We start from the raw sequence: 25,936 nt of genomic DNA, 5'->3' as shown, positions 1-25,936 counted from the left end.
CTTCCCCCTACACCCGGAAGATCGGCCCTCCCGGCGGAACTCCCCCGCGGGGAGGGGCTCGCGAGGGGAGTGGGCGTTACGTAGGGGCGGGCAGGCCGGTCACGTGCCGCAGGCCGCGCAGGCTCCTTCCGGGCCCTCGGGGGCTCGGCTGCGGAGAGCGGCTCGGCGCCTGGGCGCACGCGCAGGAGGTTCCACGTGAGCGCCTGCGTTTCTTCTCCAGCCCCACGATGCCGCCGGAACGGAGAAACCGCACGAAAGCGGATCGGAGACCCGGCGCGAGGCGGGACCGGAGAGACGGGGCGAGGCCGGGAGGGCCGCCCCGAAAGACGGCGCCTGCCTCCCCGCGGAAGCCGCCGGCGCCCCCGAGCGCTGCGCCCGCTGCGGGCGCCATCGCGGCGGCGGAGGAGGAGAGGCGGCTCCGGCGGCGGAACCGCCTGGCGCTGGAGGAGGACCGGCCGGCCGTGGAGCGGTGCCTGGAGGAGCTGGTGTTCGGCGACGTCGAGGACGACGAGGACGCGCTGCTGCGGCGGCTGCGGGGCCCGCGGGTGAGGGAGGCCGCGGCGCGGGCGGGGCGCGCGGGCGGGGCGCGGTGGGCGGCGAGCTCCGGGGGCGGAGCCTGCGCGACCTGCGGCGTCGGGGGCGCTCAGGTGGGGGGGCGCGGGGGCCGCGGGGCCGGGGGCGCTCAGGTGGGGGGCGCGGGGGCCGCGGGGCCTGGGGCGCTCAGGTGGGGGGGCGCAGGGCCCGGGGGCGCGGGGGCCGGGGGGAGCTCAGGTGGGGGGACGCGGGGGTCGGGGGGAGCTCAGGTGGGGGCCGCGTGGCCGGGATGCTCAGGTGGGGGGCGCGGGGGGCCAATGTGCGCCGGGCGGGAGCCCCCGGGCCCGCTGCACCCCACGCGCGTGCCTCACCGGCTGTGGTGAGCTTCTCCCTCCGCTCAGCCCCACTAGCCTCTCCCCGGACTCAGTGTCCCATTCCCGCCCCCCAACCCCCGGGGTGGTTCTGTCACCGCCTCCATACTTCCCAGGGATTCCCGAGCTCCTCCTCTGAGAAATCAGATTGTGGAGAGGGCCCGGGAATCTGCGTTTTAGCCGCCTCAAGTGTTTGCCAACTTTGGAGAATGACCATGTTTCTGACTCTTGAACGATTGACTGAGTCCGTTGGGTGCAAGATAGTTTCCGTGGCAGTGGGGAAAACCCTGCGTGATTAGTGATAAATTTTGCACACAACTTAAAAAAATATAATTTATTCTGTGCCCGACTTTTCTTCCCAAATAGCGCATTCAGGCGTTACTCTAGGCGCTGGTAAGAGACAGTATTGCACTGAAACTGACAGCAATCCCTACTCTCTTGGAGCAGCTTAGTGACAGAGAAGGAAAATTAAGGCTATTCGTAAAACTGAAGTGTCAATGACAACTGCTCAAGAGGGTTAAAAAAAAGCATGGGGAGGAAGGCAAGTCTGTTGATACGGCTTGTGAAACTTTACATGGGGTGGCTGAGCAAAGCTTCACTGAGACGACTCAGTTTGTTAATGTGAATGAATGTGGACCTAGAAAGTAGCAAATATCAACTCATTGCCATATTTTTTTTGGTCCTTATGGAAGAAGCTGCAAAAATCTAGTCTCGAGGTGAGGAATTAGTACAAGGAAAATGGTGAACTGTGCCACATTCATAATTGGGAAAAGGTACAGTTAGGTGAGGTCAGCTTTGCTGGGACTTCAAAGAATCATAGGCCCAGAGTAGAGAAGCAGAAGTCATTTGGAGGTTTCCATCTGTGTGTTGTTTTGGGACAGCTTGAGTTGACTTCAGGAGCCATTGTGTGGCCTAGATTTAGATCTGACAGTGAGTATAGCATTTCTTGAGGGTGGGGGGGGGGGTAAGAAAAAGAAAGCTTAAGAAAAATAGAGAAAGAGGTATGTCTGAATATGAGATAAGAACTTGGATGTGTAATTGTGGTATTTTATGTTTGATTATCTTTTTTTTTTTTTGGATAGAGGCATGCTTTATTTATTTGTTTGTTTGTTTTGTTTATACATGCACTGGGTACAGTCAGAAGCGCGGGAGGGTGAGAGAATTCACCAGAGCCAGAGCGGGGAGCAGAGCAGACAGAAGGACCGAGGTACACTGCTGAGGGGAGCAGCGGGCGGCAGGAGAGGTCTGCGCGCCATGTGGGACCCTTCTCCAGTGGCCGGGGAGCAGCCGGGGATCGAACCGGTGCTGCAGAGGCCGCGGGCAGCTTCGCAACCCAGCGCTCAACCGCTGCGCCACTGGGGAGGCCCTATGTTTGATTATCTTTGATCCTACCTGCCTTTGCTCCAGTCATTTCAGTAGTCTGGGGTTTTTTTTCCTGCTTCCTCCTTCATCTAATGACTTACCTTCTGTTCATCTCTTAATTCAGGTTTTCCTTTCAGCATGTGGATTTTTCTTTCCGTGGCTGTGTTATCTTACATTGTCATGTGCCATCATCCAGTCTCACTTACTGTTCTGTCCCTGCATGGGCTGCGGTAGCATTCCATCCCGTTATTTCATCAGAGGACTATAAAGACATAATTCTCTAAGCCAGCAAACGACCAGGTGTATGTGTCCGCCTGTGGGATATGAAACTCAGTGCTTGAAGAATGTATTGTCTTTTGTAGGTTCATGTACAGGAAGTCTTGGATGACTCAGAAGCGGAGAATGAAGCAAAAGATAATTTTCCATCTCAAAAGAAGCCAGTTTGGGTGGATGAGGAAGACGAAGATGAGGAAATGTAAGTTGCCTAATTTATCTTCCAGGATCCTGGATGCTTTCAAAGTTATTTTTCAGATTTTAAAGGCTTCTCTTTATGAATATAATTGTGTGGTTTTGAAAAATAATGGAGTATGGAAAGAAAAGCTCACTCAGTTCCACCAAAGAGAGAACATCAGTGTTAATATGTTGCCATACTTCTCCCTCTTTTTTTTTTAATGCTGTATTTAGTGTCAGACCTGAATTTGCTTTCTAATTTGGCCAGCTTGACAAGTTTGAAATCTTTTCTCATTTGTGAAATGGGTGTAATTGTAGCTGTATCAGAATTTCTTGAGGTTAAATGACAGTTTAAACCTTTTCCCACTTTTGTTAAGTATTAAGATTATTTGAAGTACAATTACTTTAAAGCACAGGCATTTTTAAGGTTCTTGATAAATTCCACTAGACTAGTCATGAGGTTTTCTAATTTATCTTCCCATTGAAAGGTGTCCTTTTCACTCCAGCACACAAATGGAAACCTCCAAATGACTTATACGCTACTCTACTATGGGCCTATGATTCTTCAAAGTCCAGCAAAGCTAACCTCACCTAACTGTTCCTTTTCCCAATTATGAATCTGCACAGTTCACCATTTTCCTTGTACTAATTCCTCATCTTGAGACTAGATTTTTGCAGCTTCTCCCATAAGGACCCCAAAATTTTTACTTTTTAATAAAATTTTACTTTTTAATAAAAGCATTTAAGGTATCCACAGCATGATGCTTTGAGAGACACGCACGCACGCATGCACGCACGTCCCCTCCCACACACACTGTAAAATGACTGCTACATATTTGTTTCACATAGTTACCGTTTTTTGTGTGTGGTGAGAACACTTGAAATCTACTCTTTCAGCAAATTTCTAGTATTCGGTACAGTATTATTATTCATATTCGTTATGCTACATATGAGATTTCTAGAAATTACTTTGGTGAGTGGCATGAAGTTGTGTTGAGATAAGTCATTATGTGTTTGACTATTAGCTTCCCAAAGGGTAAACTGAATGCTCTGAAGTAGTGGATACTTCTTTTTGCTTCAGGAAGAATGGAAAATCTATTTATAAGATGTTACACAATTTACAAATCTTGATTTCTATTTTTATGTTAAATGTTTTCTCAATACACTAAAAGCAATAACTATTTTTGTTGATTCTTTAAAAGTCATTTAAGCATGCTGTTATGTTTTTTAAAGGGTTGAGATGATGAACAATCGGTTTCGGAAAAATATAATGAAAAATACCAGTGAAAATAAACTTTCAAAGGACAAACTTCAAAAGAGACTTAAAGAAGAGTAAGTGTCCATTTTCATATGATTTATGAACATTTACTTATAACCAGCAGTTTTGCCCAGTATTTGGCTGTAATAACTTCTTAGGTAAGTAAGTTAAATAATAAGAGGCTTTTATTTTATTTATTTATTTTTAAAGATTTATTTATTTATGCGTACGAGAACTGGGGTACAGGCCAGAGGTGTGGGGGGGTGAGAGGATTCACCAGAGACAGAGTGGAGAGCAGAACAGGCAGATTGGCAAAATACACTGCTGAGGGAAGCAGCGGGTGAGTCAGGAGAGGTCTGCTGTGCCAAGTGGGTAGCCCCCTGGCTGGGGATCGAACTCGTGCTGCAGTGGCTGTGTCTTAACCCCTTGTGCCACCAGGGAGGCCCAAGAGCCTGTTAGAAATGACCTGACTGTCGAAAATACATAGGTTGATTCTTACTTGTGAGCACCTGAAACTTATATAATGCCATGTTACTCCAATAGTAAGAGCATTGCTATTGGGAGAAATTATTAGATGTTAGAATCTGAGGGGAGAGGGACTACAAGTACAGAAGAATAGTTGAGAAAAAAATTGGGACTCCCACCACCCAAATATAACTGATGGTAATATTGATCACTTGTTTTTTAACTTGTGGATGGTAAATTATCTTTTTTCTGCAACCTCACAGAAAAATTTCAAAATCAAACACCAGCTGTCTGGGCTTAATGTTTTGGGTTGTTGTGGTTTTGGTTTTTTTGGGGTGAGGGTCTTTAGACATTCTGTCATATTTGCTTTATTTATTCGGGGTTGTGTATTTTCCTGATCTGAGAATAAGGTGTAGATACCGCAACAACACTCTATTCCTAAATTCTTCAATATACAAATATACATTGCCTGAGATTAGGAACATGACCCTTTATTCACATTGCTATTATCACACCTAACAAAATTAATAGCTAATATACAACCTATATTTATTTATTTCTCCAGTTGATATAAACTTCATGCTTTATATTTGGATTTTAGAGATTTTAATTCTTTTTTTCATTTACTCTAGCACACCCATCTTTTTTTCCCTCCAAGATAATTTTTTTTTTTTAAATATTCTGACCTGTTGTCTTGCTGAGTTTCATTCTGAACTGTTTTCTCTTTTTTGTTGCTGTTGTGGTGAAATTCACATACAATTTAGTGGCATTTAGTATATTCATAGTGTAGTGTAACCACATCTTCCAAACATTTCCAAAACATTTCATCTCCCCAGAAGAAAGCACTATTTCCATTTATCACTCCCTGTTTTTTTCCTCCCTCAAACTCACCATTTAATTTATTCTTATGTCGGGCCTCCCCTGGTGGTGCAGTGGTTGAGCGCTGGGTTGCGAAGCTGCCAGCAGCCTCTGCAGCGCCGGTTCGATCCCCGGGCACCGGAAAGGGTCCCACATGGCGCGCAGACCTCTCCTGTCACCCGCTGCTCCCCTCAGCAGTGTACTTCAGTCCTTCTGCCTGTTCTGTTCCCTGCTCTGGCTCTGGTGAATTCTCTCACCCTCCTGTGCTTCTGACTGTACCCAGTGCTTGTGTGAATAAATAAATAAATCTTTAAAAAAAAAAATTATTCTTTTGTCATCTGTATTTCCTGTAGAAATGGATTCAGAAGCCTGATGATCAGAATCAGATTATTTTTGGCAAGAGTTACTAGGTCACTGGGAGCCCTTCAGAATATAAGTATCATGCTTCTAAAACTTTTCCAGAGTGAAATACTCCCATTTTCTTCAAAGGATGTCATGTTGAAGTGCTGTGCGTTCTCACCCACCTGATCATTTCTTTCAGAAGTCTCTTCTTTGGAACATACTGTCATGCTCTAACCTGTACTTTGTAGATGTATCAAGCTCTGTGAGTTACCATCTATGTTTATTTTTAATCTTTTTGCTTAGATTCCAGCATGCTATGGGGGGAGTACCTGCCTGGGCAGAGACTAATAAGAGGAAAACATCTTCAGATGGTGAGTTGTAGTATCTCTGTTTAAGTTAGTAAGTAAGTCCCTATTCCTGTTCTGTTATTATTTGAGCTTTCCCTCAAGGCTCATAAAAGCCTGGTGCTTTAAATATGTCTTTCTCCTTTTTTTTAAATGTCTGGTTTTGATGTCTGCCTTTTCTCTGACAGAAGTCTTTTTACATCACTGCAAGGCTTACTTAATAGCATATTCTCTGCTATAAGGACAATATTGGGTGAATTTGAAGATGTTTCTCAACAGAACTATGTTGCATTTTTCACCTCTAGATTTCAAGTTTGTTTTGTACCATAATTATTTTCTGATTTTTAGATACTACAAATTTGAGTGGTTTAGCCAAGATCTGATTTGTGTGCTTGGAATTTTAAATTTCAGACTTGGAACTGACCTTTGAAACCCTTTAGGGAATGCAGAGTATATCCCACATAACACAGGAACCCCACCTCTGCATTCCTTGTAGTGCTGGTGAGCTTCTGTTTGATTTCCACCATCCTCACCCCCTTTCTCCCCACCCCCCACCTCAGTCCTCATTGTATTCAAGTACAGGGACCCCATATAAGAAGTGAGTTCTCAATATGTTATTATGTAGAAGTTTGGTTTCTGGCCAGGTGCTTTTTTAGAGTTGGAAGGAATGTTAGCGATGTTGCCGGAATTTATCTTCTGTAAGAATCTTTTCTACAACATCTGTTACATTTAGCTTCTACTTAAGTATGTCAAATAATGCTGTACTTTGCTGAACTATTTTTTCCCTTTCTCATCTTGTTTCTATTCTAGTCTTCCTTTCCTTTTGGAATACCAACTACATGTATGTTAAATGCATTTTTAAAAAAAATGCTGTTAAACATGTTAATATGTTTTCTCTTTTGCTTTCTGTACTGTAATTTGGATTTTCTTCTTATCCATTTTCCAGATCTCTAAATCTCTTTTTTTGCTAATTTTAGTATGCTGTTATGGGAATCCATTTTAATGATTGTATTTTTAAAGATTTATTTTATTTATTTATGCATACAAGAACTGGAGTTTAGTCCAGAGGTGTGTGTGTTGGGGTTGAGGGGTTTGAGGGTATTCACCAGAGACAGAGTGGGGAGCAGAACAGGAGGACCTACTGAAATACACTGCTGAGGGGAGCAGCAGGTGAGACAGGAGAGGTCTGTGCCATGTGGTTTAGCACCCTGGCTGGGGATAGAACTCATGCCACAGTGGCTGATGATTGCTTGATAGTGCTGAGATTTTAACTCGTGCGTTACCATTGGAGGCCCAATGATTATGTTTTTAAATTTCTATATAATGACTTTATTTTTCAGTTCTAGAATATCCATTTGGCTCTTTTTTAAATACAGTTCTCTGCTTCAATTCTGAATCTTTATTTCATTATCCCTGAACATATTCAACATAATATTTTTAAAATTTACGTCTGATTATCTGTAGATATACTGTATTTGTTTTTTCATAGATTTTAGTCACATTATCTTACCTTGTTATTTTTGATTTGCTTTTATTTCCTTGAATGCTGGAATGGTACATGAAAAGTAGTATTGATTAACTGGAGACCTAGGACAATGTCTTTATTTCTCTTGTTCTCCGGAGACTTGGTATATTTGTTTTTAGGTAGGTAACTGGGCAAGGGACACTAGCAATCCCAGAGCATCTTGTTCCCATGAGCAGTTGTGAGGAGTGAAAGCTGGCTTTTAGTTCTTGGAAGATTTTCTCAGAATTCTTTGATTTCACCCTCAATCCTAAGTGGAGCCTTTTGTGGCCCCAATATAAAACTTGATGGTTTGCCAGACCCCCTTAAGAACCTCTTTACAGAGCCTGTTGCGCTAATTATTGCCTTCTTGGCACCCCCCCAGTGTTTTAAAAACTCAACGTAGCTTCTTAGCTTTCTTTACTAGGCAAGTTGGTCATCTGTAGGGGAAAAACAGCCCTTAGTTTTCTTTGAAGTTTTTTTTCCTTTGAAGTTCTGACACAGCTTGCTAACATTGATCTTTTTGCCAACTAAAAGTCAATGTTTTTTCTTGTGAGTTGTAAAGCTAGATCTGCTATCCTTGCTATTGCTAGTTCTGCCACAATTATGAATTGCTCTTTTCAAATATTGCCTTTATTTCATCTTTTATTTCATTTTATCTTGTTTTAGTCACTGTGTATGTGTGTCTTTAATTCCAGAGTCAGGCTTTTAATTTTATAGATTGAGCTCTGTGTCATCTTCTTTCCTCCAAGTATATTTTGGTGTTTTATTTTCACCAGTTGTAGCTTTAATAAAATGTTTGAGGTTGGGAGGCTGAGAGTAGAGTTAAAATTTGAAATACAGATGATTGGTGTAGGAAATGATCATCTTACTGATGCTAAACATCAGCCTTGTGGGTTTGTTTGACTTAGATGAAAGTGAAGAGGATGAAGATGATTTGTTGCAGAGGACTGGGAATTTCATATCCACATCGACTTCTCTTCCAAAGGGAATCTTAAAGGTGAGAGTTAGTGAAGTTGGGCCTGTCCTGCCAGTTACCTCTGAAATCCAGTGTGTTTCCTAGTTATCAATGTATGGATTTCTGTCATCTGGGATTATGTTTGCTATCATTTTGCCTTGGTGTAAATAAGTTAGTCTTTGGGGTTTTTTTTTTCCCCCTTTGTAAAAATAATCAAGATTATTATTATTATCAATAATATTTCCAAGCATCTTTCAGGAATCTTACTTGATTTCTCCTCTTGTATTCCTTTCCATTTCCATAGGCACCATCCTGATTCATGCTATGATCTCTCCCCAGTAAACTTCAGTGACTTTGTAATTAGTTTCCCACTTCCATTTCACTTCTTCCTAAACTTTTTCATGTAGATGCTAGAGGTGTCTTTTAAGGACAAAACATTTAGTCCATCATTTTTTCATTGCTTTTTGAGAACTTCTGCATTCCTTATTGTCTACATGATCTGGCTTCTGCCTGTGTCTAAAACTATTACTGACTGTTCCATCCTCATTCCCTACTCAGGGTTTCATGAATTTTTCTTGTTTATCTCATGCTCTTGCTCCTCTCTCTGTTTTTCAAGCACTGCTAATGACCAATTCATTTTTACCTTCCTGCTCTCACAGAAATCACACATTAGAATGATCCTTTTACACTAGTTACCTTCTAACTCATCACTGTGTCTAGCTGTTCATAAAGGTAACCTGATAGAGGTGTCTGTCTACCTCAGTTTAATGTCTGTCAGATGACCCCTTTCTATGACATCAATACTTTATCCCATTATAAAACGGTGCCATATGTATTTAGATGGGGAAGGTGCCCTATTGCAGTCAGTTTCTAGGGGGAAGGGTGATTCTGTCTTCCTCTACCTAATGAACACCTTTTTTTTGAATAACGGAATTTTTAATAGAGAAGGGGAAACCTATAAAAACAAAGTAGTCCAAAGAAGCGTGAGTTCATGATTACTCTAAATTAGTAAACTGTGAATTGGCAACTGTGTGCCCTGAGAAGAGAGCACAGCAATCCATGTCAACCATTGGGCCATGGGGACGACCTCAGAGTGCTTCTTTGTGCCATAAATATAAAGATGCTAGCGTAGGAGTTTCAAGTAAAATTTCCCTGGAAATCAAAGTGTCCTAACCCAGATGGGTGTATCTTGTGGAAATGATTATTTACTGATGCTCTGAGACCTCAATGATTTAGTCCCCTTATTTGAAAGATGATGAAAATGGATTCTTGTATAGTGATGTGAACTTCTAGTTGGCAGCAGGGCTGTGGTCATCTGATTGCCACTCCAGTGCATTTCTGGATTATAAACCACTTTATAATGTGCTTTCTTTGTGCCTTAAAGAACCTTGTGTTAACTGTTTTGAATTGATAAAATCCAGCTTTGTGTTTCCATAGATGAAGAACTGCCAGCCCGCTAATGCAGAACGTCCTACTACTGCCCAGATCTCGTCCGTGCAGTTCCATCCTGGTGCACAGGTGGTGATGGTCGCCGGACTGGATAATGCCGTCTCGCTATTTCAGGTATGCATTTTAAAATAAAGACTTGTAGCGAAAAGTGTTTGCTGCTATGAAAAGTGTTTACTGCCAGGATACAGGGTTTATGGAAATAACTAACAGGGACATTCTGTAATTCCTTTTAGGTTGATGGGAAAACAAATCCTAAAATCCAGAGCATCTATTTAGAAAAGTTTCCAATCTTTAAGGCTCGTTTTAGCGCCAATGGAGAAGAGGTTTTGGCCACTAGTACCCACAGCAAGGTCCTATATGTCTATGACATGCTGGCTGGAAAGTTAATTCCTGTGCATCAAGTGAGAGGTAAGGTTTCTTTTGAACACACAGTTGAGCATCTCCTGTCTTCCTGCCCTCCCACCCCCCAGGCCCACAACTGAGTTCATTTAATGGTATTTACAGCCACTTTTTCCCCTTCCCAGAGTTCTTAAAAATAAGTTTCTTTCATTTCAGTATTTAGAAAATGTTTGTTTTTGAGATAATTTAATGAAAATAGTGAACTGACCTCCCCACCCACCCCCCCTTTTTTTTTTTAAATTAAACTGACTTTATTGAGCATTTATGGGGAAAATAATCTGGGACTAAATTTCCCCCCCAATGAGAAAAAAAAACGGCTGCAAGTAGTTATCTATAAGGTTAGCAGTTGATGCAGCAGAAAGCATGAGCTGAGAGCCTGATGGCTTGGGTTCTACTTTCTTGGACAAATTATTTCACATTTCTGACTTACAGGAAATTTGGATACTCTAGTTCTAGTGTTTGTTGGAAAAGACTTTTTTGGTCTACATTGGAAGGAAACAAAGCATTGTCTTTGGGGGCTATAATGTATTTTAAGGAATGAAACTTAAAAAAGAAACTTTTTTAAAAAGGAAAGATGAGACTCTTTCCTCTGCCTTACCCAATCTTTCCCTGCCTCCTCTGTCCCCACTAAATATGACATCTTCTTTAGGGACTCACAGTTCATGTGTCTGGATTGATCCCAGTCAAGGGACTCAGGGTGTTCAATATGGAGGTCGTACTAGTAAGGAGGCACAGTTTGCATTAGTGTGAACCCGTAAGTCAAGACTGTTGGGATCCTTAACCAGCATTTTCCTTAAGGAAGGATAAGAGCTCATCACTAGATTTTTCTAAGTTCCTTTTCGCTAATATTTTTTTTTTTTTTTTTTTTTTTTATAGAGGCATGCTTTATTTATTTGTTTGCTGGTTTGTTTGTTTGTTTTGTTTATACATGCACTGGGTACAGTCAGAAGTGCGGGAGGGCGAGAGAATTCACCAGAGCCAGAGCGGGGAGCAGAGCAGGCAGAAGGACCGAAGTACACTGCTGAGGGGAGCAGCGGGCGGCAGGAGAGGTCTGCGCGCCATGTGGGACCCTCCTCTGGTGGCCGGGGAGCAGCCGGGGATCGAACCGGCGCCGCAGAGGCCGCGCGCAGCTTCGCAACCCAGCGCTCAACCGCTGCGCCACCGGGGAGGCCCTTTTCGCTAATATTTTTAAGTTAGCAACTTGAAATGTTTTATTATTGCACATTTTTTAGCAGCAGCCAGTAACAAAATTGTGTCATGGTCCTTTTTTATTTATGCTTGTGTATATATGTGCCTGTTGCTGTTTGCTTATAAACACCAAAAGAATATACCGCAAATTCTTGGCAGTGGTTTTCTCTGGGAGATGATAAGATAATAGGGGATTTGAGGTTTTTTTCCTTAAGTAAAATTTTTTTTATATTAACATTGGTTTACAGTACTATATGATTTAGGGGAATAAGCTCTCATCTCCCCAAGTGTATGTCACCCACCACACCCAAAACCAAAGTACCCATAGTCCTTTACCCTAGATCATTGGGCCCACTTTATTCCCACCCCCACCTTCCTTTCCCCTCTAGTAGCCTTACTTCTGCATTCATCTTTCTAGGGTGTTGCAATTTTAACGAAAATTGTTTTTGACTAGGCAATATGTTCACAAGGTACAAAAACCCAATACTAGTAATGGGAGATAGTGAAAGTCTCTTCAGCTTCATGTTCTTAGCCACCTACTTCCCTTCCCTTCCCTGGAGGCAGCCACTTGAAACCATTCTTTATGTATCCCTTTCTGTTAGGAAATTTTTAAATGTAACTTTTCTCTTTAAGCAATCTGATGTCAGAAGGAGTCTACTGCATAGTCAATATGAGTTTTTTTAGGCATGGAAAAGACATATTCTTTTGTAAATAGGTACATTGATTTGGTATATATTCATCGCACATAGGTTACACAAGTCTTATCTTGAGAAGCTAACTAGCTCTGGAATACACTGACATCTGATGTTTTTCTTTTTACTTTTGGATCCACAGAGTTAAATTAGACTCATGTTCCTAATGGTATGTTTAGAGGTGCCAGCAACTACTTCTTTATGTTACCATGTTTTTGGCCATCTCTAGTAGCTATGTCCCTTGTGGTTATGAACTTTTGTGACAGTGTAGTTTAGCCTTTTAGCTAACTACAAGTTTCACTGTTTACATTTAGAAAGTTAATTAGTTGATAAGTTTACTGTTTAGAGAGGTGAATCTGTAACCTGCAATTAAAATGAGAATATGACCAGGACAAAGAAGTTGCTGAGCACTTTGTGGGGATCTTACATTGATTGATGCATGGAATCAGACTTAGAGTCTCTGCCTAGATTTTGTTTAACTTGAGGCACTGAGATGATTTAGAAGGCCGGAAACTCAATTTCAGTGAAAGATTGAAAGCAGTATTATCTAACTGAGTAATCCTTATCTAACTGAGTAATCTCCATTCTTAGGTTTGAAAGAGAAGATAGTGAAGAACTTCGAAGTTGCCCCAGATGGGTCCTTCCTGCTCATCAATGGCATTGCTGGGTATTTGCACTTGCTGTCAATGAAGGTGAACTAGTATTATTAGTTGTTGCTTGTTCTTCTGGAATAAGATATTAGTGTAAGGATAGTCTTAAACCGTAACTCACAGGTGTCCTTAAGTCTACATCTCAAATGGAGGAGCATAGTGGAATGTGGAGACAGGGAAAAGCAGGTAGATGCTACAAATAGAAAATGCGATTACTTTTATCTGCACAGTGTGATTCTTCCAGGCACCTCCTAACAATTTAATAAAAAATATTTATTATCCTTTTAGACAAAAGAATTGATTGGAAGCATGAAAATTAATGGGAGGGTTGCAGCCTCCACATTTTCTTCAGACAGTAAGAAAATATATGCCTCTTCAGGTAAGTTTATGATATGGTGACACAAAGAAGCAGCTTTGCATGTGTTTACAATTCAGATTTAATCATAAATGCTTTTGTAGCAGTTTTAGTAAGAAAGTCAGTTTTATTTTTAGAATTCATTGTCATTTGCCTTATTTACTATTAAGTGTGATGGGCTATTCATTTAACATGTACTGTTGACATGTTTTGGGGAAAGATGGGAAGAAAATGCTTATTTACAAGATGATTCATTTTGACACTTTCTTTTTTGAAAGTTACTTAGGGTCCTAGACTTTTTTTTTCCTTTAGCAGTACCCCTTTGACTTTATTAACACTTTGCATTTTTTAAATTATTGACTGAAAACAATTCAGATCTCCTTGCTGACATTTCTTTAGCATTGTCGTCCAGCTTTTTCTCATGCCTGATGGTCTTGAATCTTGTGTTTTGTGACTCTTCTGCCTACATGACTGTTCAGTGTCTTCCTTTATTCTTCCTCTCCTAAAGGATCTTGGGTGTGCTCAGCATCTCAGTGTAGCTTCTGCTGTTTGGTAGTGGGGGGCATTAGAGTGGTTCTGCTTGCAAGCTGTGCAGGACAGTTTAGCAGACTGTTATTTGACTTCAGTTAGTAAAATGCAGCTTTAATTCTTACAAGTTTTAAAGTCTTTTTAAAAAGAGAATTCACTATAATAATAACTTTGTTTAATTTTCTGTTTTTGTCCTAGAATTGAACTTTTACAAAGTTGAGTTAGTTACATTTGTGTTTTTTTATCAACTAATATAAGAAGTTCAGCAACATCTATATTCCTTACATTCTAAGTTTTCTGAGAGATAAGGAATAAATGTGGGTTCAGGATAATGCTCCTAATGAAATGGCCCTTGGACCCAGGGAGACTGAGAATTGGGGAGAAGAGGTGGAAGAGGTTCAACAGAGATAGTGCAATCTGGCGTATGAATTGGATGCAGTTGTAAAGTACTTATACATTTGTTCACTATGGTGAAGAGCTAATTTACCATAAGGTCTTAAAGCAGGGAAGGAGTAACAAAAGTCCAGCCTTGGTAAGTTAGGGGTTGCCCATATTTTCATTGTTGCTCTTCTCTGTCCCTTTCCCCCTCATTTTATGATTTTTTATGATTGGCATCATAAAAGGAGTTTTTATGATTGTCATCATATTGTTACATATAAAGATTATTTCAATATAGAGGGAGAGTTGAAGAAAAAAATATCTTTTACCTTTCAGCTTTATCCACTTTTTCTTTTTTGTTTCCTATGGGTGCATTTTGTCCTCTTTTGCCCTAATGTGTCACTGGCTCATGACCCACTGCTTTCTAGATGATTCCTTCTCTTCTCATTTTAATTTTTTGCTAGCTAGGCTGATCTGTAAACACCTTCCTTTATTGTGACATTTTTCCACCAACAAACAGAAAGGTCTTTTAATTAAACCCCATTCAGTTTTTTCAGGTTATTTTACTATACCTAACTTAAACTCTCACTCTAGCTTGGGAATTCTATTGGTCAGATATGATTTAGAAACAGTGAGATGCATTTGATTGTTAGTGGGGGAATAAGCGCATATAAGGGTGCTTGTTAGAACAGTATCCACAGAAAAGTAAGCAGTAAAGCGGTAGGTGGGGAGTCACCTTTAGTGACCTTAATTGAATTAGTGCCATTAAGAAATCTATAATGGTATGAGGAGAGAGTGATCAGGATCAGATGGTATAGGGGAGAGAAAACAGAATAAGGATTGATTTCGGCAGATATATGGCCATTTCTGTCATGAAAATACTTGTTTTCTCTTCAGATATATTATCCTCTTTTATCTTGTTTGCACTTTCCTTTCCCTAAGCTGTATGTGCTTATTGCTCACAGCATTTCTTTTTATTTAAATTGACTTGGCAGTAGATAAATTGTACATTTTTTTTTAAGGTTTTATTTACTTATACAAGAACCGGGGTACAGGCCATGTACGTGGGAGGGTGAGAGGATTCACCACCAGAGACAGAGCGGGGAATAGAACAGGCAGCCTGACGAAATACACTGCTGAGGGGAGCCGCGGGCAAGACAGGAGAGGTCTGCGCGCCACGTGGGTTGCTCTGAGGCTGGCAGGAATCGAACTGGCACTGCAGAGGCTGCAGACAGCTTCACAGTGCTGTGTTCAACTGCCTGCACCACTAGGGAGGCCCCAAATCATACATATCTTTTTAGTTATAAACTCCTTGTGATCTGACTTAATTCACGCTTCGTTTCCTCCTCCGTCATCATTGGTTTGGTATCTAAGTTATCAAGCCTTAGATATCTTTGGTGCTCTAATTGACAAGTGTTGGAAGACCCACATTGGGTGAATATTTTGTTTTTTTGTTTTTTTCCTCAAAGTTTTGCTCCTATAATCTGAGTGAAATGTAGACATTTTTTCTAAAAGTGCAACTCTACTAAGTTTGTGATTTTTTTTTTTACTCTTAATCTAAAGATAGTGTTTATTAATGACTATGTGGTTGCAGTTTGCTATCAATGGGAATGTATACAAGAGAGATTTTTGAGGTCAGTTTTCTAGATCTAGGTTTTTATTTGTAGTATATTGCACTATTAAAGAAGGACTAAGAATGATTAGTTCATTTGCCTTTCAAGTTTAAAGTAAAATTAACCAAACCTTGTTTTGTTTCATTCAGGGGATGGGGAAGTTTATGTTTGGGATGTCAACTCTAGGAGGTGCCTTAATAGATTTGTTGATGAAGGCAGCTTATATGGCTTAAGCATTGCCACTTCTAGGAATGGACAGTATGTGGCTTGTGGGTAAGTAATGAGAGGTTCTCACAATTTTTAATCATGTGGTGCTAAAGAGAAAATATTAAGAATTGGGTATACTGGAGAGTGCTTGAGTAGCTCTGTTTGTAAACTATTCTATAATAAAGGTCTTTTACTTTTTATTGTCTTAATGTAGTACTTAATGATAATGTTAATGCCAGTTTATCAACTCTTTAGCATAGCGAATACTGGGTTACCTTATGACATTGTATTTTTTTCTTTTTGAAATTACATCAGGTTTTCCTTTGCTATTTTAACATCTTGTTATTAATGAGGGAGTAGAATAAGTTAAATGTTGTGTTTAAAACTGGTTTTTAAGCACAAACATGGGTTTACTTAGTCTGGCCAGGTGGTGTAACCCAAAAAACATGCTCCTTGGAAATAGTGTTAGTTTTATGGAATCTTAGAAAATGTTATCAAGAACATATTATTGTGTTACCACTGGGAAAAGTGGCTGACTATTCTACTGGGGAAAAGATGGCTTTATTCTTGTAGTCTTAAAGATGCTAGGTGGGGAAAGATTTACTTTTTATTATGAAAGTATTGAGTATAATTTATTGCTGGTCAAGGTTTCAGAATACTTGGAGTTGACGATCTCTCCTGTAACTCTTGACTGTAGATAAAGCAGTAGAGCAGAACTCAGATGCGCTGTTTTAGAAGTTCTTACAATACGATGGGGGGAAAAAGAGATCTAGATAACAAGACAGCTCTCTTGTTCACATATTGGAATGTAAGTTCTGTCATAAATGCCATGAGGGGGCAGTTTTAGTCTTTTTTGTATTCAGGTACTTAAATAGTGCCACCCTAGAGGTGACATTCAGTAAATATTTATTGAGGGCATGAATAATGCAGATTCTGTATTTTGTTGGATTTTCTAACTACAATTGCAGTTGAAAAGCTGCCAGAGTTAACAAGAGTTCAGCCGGACTGCAGTAGAACTATAGGATGTGTCCAGCTTTTACATGGGGATGAACTCTCAAGCCCCACTAGTCCCTTTTTAACGTGTGATTCCTATAGACAACAGTTCGTGGGGTTGAATCCATATTCACTTAGTGTGTAAAAGCCTTTTTGCTTGTTTTTAATCTGTTGTATAATTCCCTTTTCTCTTTGCAGTTCTAATTGTGGAGTGGTAAACATATACAATCAAGAATCTTGTATCCAAGAAACGAACCCGAAGCCGATAAAAGCTATCATGAACTTGGTCACAGGTGTTACTTCTCTAACCTTCAATCCTACTTCAGAAATCTTGGCAGTTGCTTCAGCAAAAATGAAAGAAGCAGTCAGATTGGTAATATTTCTTTACCCTTAACTTTCCTCATTGAATCTTGAGTCTTAAAATTAAAGCTGAAAACATGGAACCATGACAGGAACACAGAGTGTTGGATTATTTTAAAAGCCATAGCTTCTTTTTGATAAAGGAATTATTAGTATTGTACTTTGTGGGTGTGGTTGTAGAAATGATGCTTAATAGCCACCACATTTGTTTTATGTCAGTTCTTCCAAGGAAACTGTTGTTCTTTCTTAACACTTAAGGGGCAGTCTTCATTTTCAGAGGTTATTCAGCGTGTGTGTGTGTGTGTGTGTGTGTGTGTGTGTATGTGTGTGTGTGAATATGTTTAAGCCAAACACTTCATTCCTCTACAGTTTTCATTCATGTACCTTTTGAAGGCTGTTATCTTAACGAATGAGTGGAGGCAGTTCTTAACTATTGAAATTAGATTGAGCTTGAAAATAAATTATGCGAGGAGATTGCAGTTTAAGTATCTGTGGATATACTTCTGTGCCAGGTTTGGTGATTTATTGGAAGGACGCATAGGACTCAATATGCGGTCATATCCATGGCTGAAAATGATTATTAGGGAAAATATTCAAGCAAAATCAGCAAAAGGAAAGGTGCATAGTGTGCTAAGCCTGGAGAAACCAGAGGCAGATTTCTAGGAGTCCTCTTCTAGTGGAGACCTGTAAGATGTTTTATTCCTCCAGCAATAAGTTGTGACGACAGGTATTAAGTGTTTTCTACCAGAGAAGCTCATTAGAGGCTTGGTCGCCAAGGTTTGTATGGGGGGTTGATCATAGTGGTTCCCTCTGTCTCACATGTACCAAAATGTTATGCTTCCAGAAGACTAGTATTCAATATAAATCACAGTATACAAATGAATCTTACCATTTAGGGAAAGGTTCATATCAGGTAGGGAACTATTTACCGGTCAACCACCAAAGGGTCACTTTTGCATGCAGGTCATTTAAGGATAACAGCTTTAGCTCTGTTTGAACTTTCTCCCTGACCACAGAGCTCCGCTTACATGTAATTATCTCTGTGAAGTTCCCTATCCTTCATAGAACCAATTTCTTCATCCATTTAACAGTATTTTCCTGTAGGCACTAGGTATACAGATGGCATAGAACTTTGAATTAGCAGCATTACATTGTGCTGCTGTTATATGTATACTGCCAGGTTGTAAGCACATTACAGAATTTTGTCTTGCTTCCAGCAATGTCTTTCATACTTTATCAGCTTTGTACAATAGTGTATAGTTTACAAAGATGTTTAAACAAATTAAAGCCAAATAGTAGTCCTCAGAGAATTAATTTACCCAAAGTCAACAGCTAGTAAAAAGCAGAGCTGTGCCTGTAGAGTCTATATTCTCTCTTTTTAATGGTTTTCCAACGGAATTCCTTGGGGTCCTAGATTGTGTACAGAACTTCAAATGATAAGAAGGGCAGGGAGCGGGAGGGATGGCGGGGAGGGGGTACACTTCTACCTCAGTCATACAGAGCAGCTTTGCTTTCCTCTGTGGTGTATATTGGCATTCATTCAGCATAGGCTTTTCCTTGCGGGGAGGAAGGATTCTGCAAAAAGTGTTTTAAGAACACAGCATTGTGTTTTATTACCTCTCTGTTGAATAAATCACTTGATAAATGAGAAAGTTCTAATTCAAGTAGCTTTAAAATACCCACTCCTCTGTTGGGAGTGGTAGACTAGTACATATTAACTTTTCATCATTTTAATAGTAGTAAATTGTTTTAGAAAACCATGGGATCTATCTCCCGTTGACATAATACATTCTCTAAGATGCTTAGTAGTTAGTTCTGCCTAGTTTGCTTCAGTGATCTTGGTGGCATTTATGGTTTTTTATTGTGGCAAAATCACACGAGGAATTCATTAGTAACAGCCAAATCCCATTTTTTTTTAGTGGTAGTCAACCATAATATCTAATGGAAAGAAGCCAGGCAGAGCAGCTTCAGAATGCCTCAGTGAAACTGTTAGTATATCATTAAATGTAATCTCTTATAATGATCCAAACAGTTCTATTATCCCAGCACAAAGCAATGACTATAAATCTAAGCCATTGCAACACTAAGAGGCACAGAAATTAAATTGTTATTACATCTGCAGTCTTGGGTGTAGGAAGTTGGGGAATGTCTTACCATTAAATTAAGAATGAGCTTTTACTTGTTAAGTTTTGATATCTGAACCCTTAAATATTATGACAGAAGTGGTGCTGGAGATAAAAACTACTTTCTGTTAAGGAACTTGGATTTTTATGGGTCTTTATCCTTATGATGATAGCTTTTAACCAGGGCCATAAGGAAGGTTGGAGCACACCTGAGTCCCAACCATATGGTGGTCTGCAGGAAGGTTCATGGAGGCAGTGAGAAATCACGTAGGGAACTTTGCTAGTAGATACCAGTAAGTCTTGTGAGAGGACATAAACATCCCCCCTCCCCACTGATTTCCAGGTCAATAGAGGAGACAAATTATAAAGATGTTGGTGAGTTAGTTTATACTCCATCAGCGCAAACCCACACACACCAGCCTGTGTGTGAAGGTGTAGCTGTGTGTGTGTGTGTGTGAGAGTGAAAACACACCACATCCAAGGAAACAGTTACATCATAAACTTCCTAATAGTGTGCATTTACCAGTGTTTCCAGTACTCTGTTCTATTCATTTAGCTACAAAATAACCAGTACTTTCTGATAATAATGAGCTACAAAACATTGCTTATGTGTCTTGTGCCTGAATTTTTGCCCTGTTGTGAGCTCTCTATTTGTAACATGCAATTGACTTAACTATGATGGTACATGAATCCAAATCAGGAGAATGTTTTTCCCAATTTCGGTAGGAAAACAAAAGGGATGTTTTGATATAATTTTCTTTAAGGAATTATTCAAGTAGAATATATGTGGAAAAGCAGCTCCCCAAACTTCAAAGTCGTGCCAGGAAAGTCAATGAGCAAATATCTGGGGCATGGTTTCAGAAGATTAGGTTATTCATAGAGTGGAAACAAAGTAAGGCACAGGACAGTTCTGTTTTTGGCACTAGTGACAAATAGTTATTTCTTGATGTCTCACTCCTATGATGTGATGGGCTACCTTCTCCTAGTTTGGTGCATGCTGGGAGGATGCAAACTTGTAATAACCTAAGCAAAACAATTAAGAAGCCATGCCACTTATCAAAAATTCTTAGAATTTCTCCATTTCTAATTTAAGTGTAAACCTATTTTACAGTATCCATTTGTGACTTCTCTTCTAAAATAGTAGCCTGCTTTTGTTAAGTTTATTCAGGAACCTATACAGAACATGGTGTTTAAGAAGTTTAAAAGTTAAGATGAGGGCCTCCCCGGTGGCGCAGCGGTTGAGCGCTGGGTTGCGAAGCTGCCCGCAGCCTCTTAAGCGCAGGTTCGATCCCGGGCTGCTCCCCGGCCACCGGAGGAGGGTCCCACATGGCGCGCAGACCTCTCCTGCCGCCCGCTGCTCCCCTCAGCAGTGTACTTCGGTCCTTCTGCCTGCTCTGCTCCCCGCTCTGGCTCTGGTGAATTCTCTCACCCTCCCGCGCTTCTGACTGTACCCAGTGCATGTATAAACAAAACAAACAAACAAACAAACAAACAAATAAATAAATAAACAAAACATGCCTCTATTTAAAAAAAAAAAAAAAGTTAAGATGAACTAGGGGTATTGCCAATTTCTTAGCCTTAATGGGTCATACTCTTTCTCTTTGGCACTAATGCCTTTGCATTGATCCCAGGCTGTGTAGGTAGAACCTGTAAACTTCTCTTTCTTGATAAAATGGTCAGTAGGTATTTATCCGCAGGAGTAGGTCCTAACTACTCCAGGTTTGACCCGATGCTAGTCAGAAAATTCCCTTGGTTAGATAGTGTAAAGTCTCATCTGAAAGCGTGGAGTGTTACAGATACAAGATACATAGAATGATAGCTCTATAAGTGTTTGAACATGAAGGTACTGTATTTCGTGGAAGAGCTGGAGGACTTTTGAAAATGAACTTGTTAAAATTTCAGTCTGCTTAGAGTGACTGCTTCCATGGTTTTATTTATCCACAAATTACATGTTGTCTCGCCTGTCAATGGGCCCAAGTTCAATGGGCCCATTGAGAAAGAGACTCTTAGAGAAAGAGACACTGGCCCTCCTCATGCCAAGGCCTGGCCTTGAAGTGAGCTTTGGCGCTCACTAAATTAGAACATAGTTTTACTTGATGAACCAGGTTTTCATGATCAGTCCTCCCCAAGGAGAGATTGCACCAGGCAGTAATATATCACATAGTTGAAAAGGAAATTATATGATACTGGAGTACTTGGTATGATCTTGTGTAGGCTTCAGTTATATAAAATGAGACTCTCCACATGTTCAAGATACCTGTTGCCTATGATTAGTGTTCATTACTGTGGTCATTAGTTTAGAACATGAATGAGAGTTGCTGTTGGCTTTTCAGTTTAGTTTATTCATCCAGCAAACATTTGAATCAGGCACAAGTGAAAATGCTACTATATTAAAAGCGTCAAGAAAACGCTTTCTTCTTTTGCTTCCTTTAATAGCACATAGAAAAGTAAATTTTAATTTTGGAACAACTGGTTACATTAAGAGGAAGACCTGTGTGTTATATATGCATTACAATCAGAACGAACTTTTTGTTCCAGCAAAAAGATAGAATGAAGACTAACATTCAATAAAGATGGGTTCCCAGTTGTTGCAGTTTAAAGCTAAAGCTTCTTATTTTCTCCAATAGGTTCACCTTCCATCCTGTACAGTGTTTTCAAATTTCCCCGTTGTTAATAAAAAGAATATTTCTCTTGCTCATACCATGGATTTTTCTCCCAGAAGTGGATATTTTGCTTTGGGGAATGAAAAAGGGAAGGCCCCGATGTACAGGTAGGTGGTGTTTATGCTAAAAAGTCAGAATTGCTTGTCAATTTCTTTTCAAAGTGTGAAGAGATACTGTTATATTCCCAATTTTATGGTTATATTAAGTTAATCTATAATTATTGTAAATTGTTAATAGAATGTTTATGACCATCATCATCATCTAACAAAACATGCATTTTTCTGCCATAAAATATCACTAATAGAAAAACTTTTCAGCAGAAAATACCTGGTAAGTATTTTGGGGGCGAGAAGGATGTGTTTTTTTAAAATTGGTATATGATTGACATATAGTGTTATGTAAGTTTCGGTTATACAAAAGAATGATTTGATAAATGTATATATTAGGAAGTGAGTATCACCATAAGTATGCTTAACATTTATTACCATATAAATTACAAAACAAATTTCATGTGATGAGAACTTTTTTTTTTTAAAGATTTTATTTATTTATGTATACAAGAGCTGGGGTATAGGCCAGAGGGGTGGGGGGGTGAGAGAATTCACCAAAGACAGAGTGGGGAACAGAACAGGCAGGCTGACCAAAGTACACTGCTGAGGGGAGCAGCGGGCGAGTCAGGAGAGGTCTGCTGCGCCATGTGGGTAGCACCCTGGCCAGCTGGGGACTGAACTCTTGCTGCAGAGGCTGAGAATTGCTTCACAGTGCAGTGCTTAACCACCTTGCGCCACCAGGGAGGCCCTGATGAGAACTTTTTTTTTTTTTTTTAAGATTTATTTATTTATTTATTTATTTAAGCACTGGATACAGTCAGAAGTGCGGGAGGGTGAGAGAATTCATCAGAGCCAGAGTGGGGAGCAGAACAGGCAGAAGGACCGAAGCACACTGCTGAGGGGAGCAGCGGGCGGCAGGAGAGGTCTGTGGGCCATGTGGGACCCTCCTCCAGTGGCCGGGGAGCAGCCGGGGATCGAACTGGTGCTGCAGAGGCTGTGGGCAGCTTCGCAACCTGGCGCTCAACTGCTGCGCCACCAGGGAGGCCCACCTGATAACTTTTAAGGTCTACTCTTGGCAACTTTTAAATGTAGGTTTTCCCATTATCTCAAGGTAGAACATTACTATTTGGTGTGATTTGGTAGGTTATTTTTTGGGTCTGGGAATACTCAAATTTTTTTCCATATAAATTAATCATCAGACTCCAAAAACAAACTATTAAGTCATATCAAATAGGGCCATTCTACTTTCAGATAGTGGGGGAGACCTATATTCAGTACAGTATTGTTAACTTTAGTCACTGTGCTGTATACTAGGGTATCCTGTGTTTTGAGAATATCAAATTAAGGGGAAAGTAGGCACCCTTGATGGTTTATATTTAGGTGACCTTTGTTGATTTGACAATTTAGTGCATATTCCACCAGATTTCAGCTGATCTTTTTTTAAAGGCATTTTTTATTTTACCTGCAGCTGTGGGCTGTAAATGGTGTCAGCTGCAAAGATATCCAAAATTATATCCTCTGTCCAGGTTCTTTTCTGCACTCAACGTACTTCTGTATAAGCAGGAGCATTGGAGCATTGTTACTAGAAGAAATAGGTGATAAAGTGATTCTTTAGGGAGACCTAAAGAGTGGAAGCCTGGGACAAACCTCAGTCCCCTTTCCTGACTCCCCTGTGGTGCTGGAAGTGAGCGCTGTGTGGCAGCCTGCATTTGTGTCTCTGCTTCAGGGAAGGCCACTTTCAAAATAAACTCAAGTCTATGGGAAAGAAAAGGAATGTAAATTGGTTTTGAGGCAATACTTGTGAAAAAAAGAAAATGGCAAAATATAACATGGTTTACAGTTCTACTTTGAAGTGGATTTTACTGGGAAAATTGATAATTCTGTCACTCTCACTTTAGATAGATTTTGGAGTGATTTTTGCAGTTCACATCCTTATTGTACTTACAAATTCCTTTCCAAAGCTTTGGTTTATTTAATAACTGAAAGTTTCTTTTCTCGAAGCCCATTTTCAACAGAGCTCTGCTCTCTAGTGAGTCTGTTTGTGGCAAGTGGATTGGATTAACAAACAGTATTTCTCTTGGGTATTGTCTAAACGGGTATTTCATAGATCCCAGTTTGATGCTTTTATCTAAAATATCAGATTGAGGAGTCTTAACCTACCTGCCTGGTGAGAATGATTATGATTACTTTTTCCCCACTAAAATCTTCCTAAGCACCATTCTGTAATCTGATTGATAATACTCTGGGCAATCACAAAGTTGTTTAGATGATTTGTCTTTTACTTTTTCAGGCTGCACCATTATTCGGATTTCTAAAGTGATTATTTGAAGTAAGAAAATCCTTTTTTATTTTAAGGTTTAAGGGTTTTACCATTGCTGTCAGTTGGCAGAACTGATTTTGTTTCTGAGCCCTTGGGTTGCTGTATTTTCAGTGAGGGTAGCGGGATGGAAGTAGATTAGGGAGAACCTAGTGGATTTGAACCTTCTTTGGGAATTTCTTATCCCAAATTGCAACAAGCTGATTCTCTTCATTGGAGGTCACACATCGCTAATACTGTGTTCAGTTGCACTTGCATATGGAACAGGGAAACCAGAGGGCCAGATAAATCCGGGCCAATGACAAACCCTAGATATCTGACTAGAGTGATGCTACCATAGGGGAAGGAGCAGGAACGGGAGGGAGCTCAGTGCACTGTGGTGAAGGGAGAGCCAGTACTTTGAAAACAAAAAGTTGCAAATCACTGTTAGGGCAATAAAAATAAAAATCATTGAGATAAAAAAAGTAAACAAAAGAACCCCAAAATTGTAACTGCCAACATTTAACTCACAAAGGAGAACAGACTTAATAGAAAGAGTTAAGTATCTTCTATTATAGCTTATATGAATGCTGACTCTGTTATTTTGTGTATGTTTCTTGAGAGATTCTAAGTGACTTGCCCTGTAGCTAGTTAATGGTTGTGGTGGCTGGTCATTAGTTTTGTTGTCTGTTAAACACAAAGACATGCTTCATTTTACGTAGTCTGATCTTTGATCTGAGAGAAGGTGGTGGTTCTGAGGTTGAGCTTTGCAATTGGCTTGTTCATTATAATCAACCATTTGGTCATTGAGTTTTGTAATGCTGAGGAGAAACTCTGGGTGAACTTAGAGATTTAATGAGGGAAAAGAATTTTCGAAGATAGAGGAATTTTGAGGAAAAGATTAGTCAGTATGGGAAAGTAATTTAGCTGTTCAGTCTCCAAAAGTTATGTTGTCCTTACGTGTTGCTTGTTGATTACCAGAGCCTATAAATCAACAATATCATTTCTTCTGTTTTTTCCTTCAGCTCCAGTTGAACTGTAAGAGAAGCCCTTCCTGAAATATCTTCTCAGGAACTTTCCTGAATGTGTGATAATGTGTGGATGATTGAGCCAGCTGTGCTTATTTAAGTTAACAGAAGTACCTTAATAAAAATAAAAAGTTTTGTTGGAAAATAAGTGTGTGTGGTTTTTCCCCTCCACCTCCGCGCACACACACACACAGAGCTTGGATGCATTTAAGACTAAATATTAGAAACATCTATATGTAATTAAAAATAATATAAGAAGATATTTTCATATTTCACAGTAAACCCTGATTAATATCTCCCCCTTTTTAGCATAGATTTTTCTGCGTTTAAGGGTATCAGCTAATAGGCTCTGATGATGAACTGTAGAGAGCAGTTGATTAGATATGAGAGCAATGGTATCTCATGGGCTGGATTTTGATTTTCTAAGCTTTCCTAGAAAGGTGGTTAATGGGAGCTAAAAGATGTTTCTGGATTTGATGCTTGGACTGGTTATGATTGTTACTTAGGGAGGGAGCAGGTGA

The 25,936-nt window shown here is 40.2% G+C and overlaps 1 protein-coding gene across 1 annotated transcript; it reads left to right on the top strand.

Moving 5' to 3' along the window:
• Window positions 1-164: 164 nt before the first annotated feature.
• On the top strand, window positions 165-25,578 carry UTP18 (UTP18 small subunit processome component). Its single transcript, XM_037492695.2, has 14 exons — window positions 165-545; window positions 2,630-2,742; window positions 3,951-4,049; window positions 5,944-6,011; window positions 8,397-8,485; window positions 9,881-10,006; window positions 10,126-10,300; window positions 12,763-12,863; window positions 13,110-13,200; window positions 15,845-15,968; window positions 17,094-17,268; window positions 22,006-22,148; window positions 24,382-24,420; window positions 25,413-25,578. Exons 1-13 carry the CDS (start codon window positions 228-230, stop codon window positions 24,404-24,406), a joined length of 1,647 nt encoding a protein of 548 aa, XP_037348592.1. The 5' UTR covers window positions 165-227; the 3' UTR covers window positions 24,407-24,420; window positions 25,413-25,578.
• The last annotated feature ends 358 nt before the right edge of the window (window positions 25,579-25,936 follow it).

The sequence above is a fragment of the Talpa occidentalis genome, unplaced genomic scaffold, assembly GCF_014898055.3.
Source record: "Talpa occidentalis isolate TD23 unplaced genomic scaffold, MPIMG_talOcc4v2.1 talOcc4.7, whole genome shotgun sequence".
Classification (NCBI taxonomy): domain Eukaryota; kingdom Metazoa; phylum Chordata; class Mammalia; order Eulipotyphla; family Talpidae; genus Talpa; species Talpa occidentalis.
The sequence above is the reverse complement of the archived record's forward strand: the minus strand, read 5'-3'. Positions and strand labels throughout refer to the sequence as shown.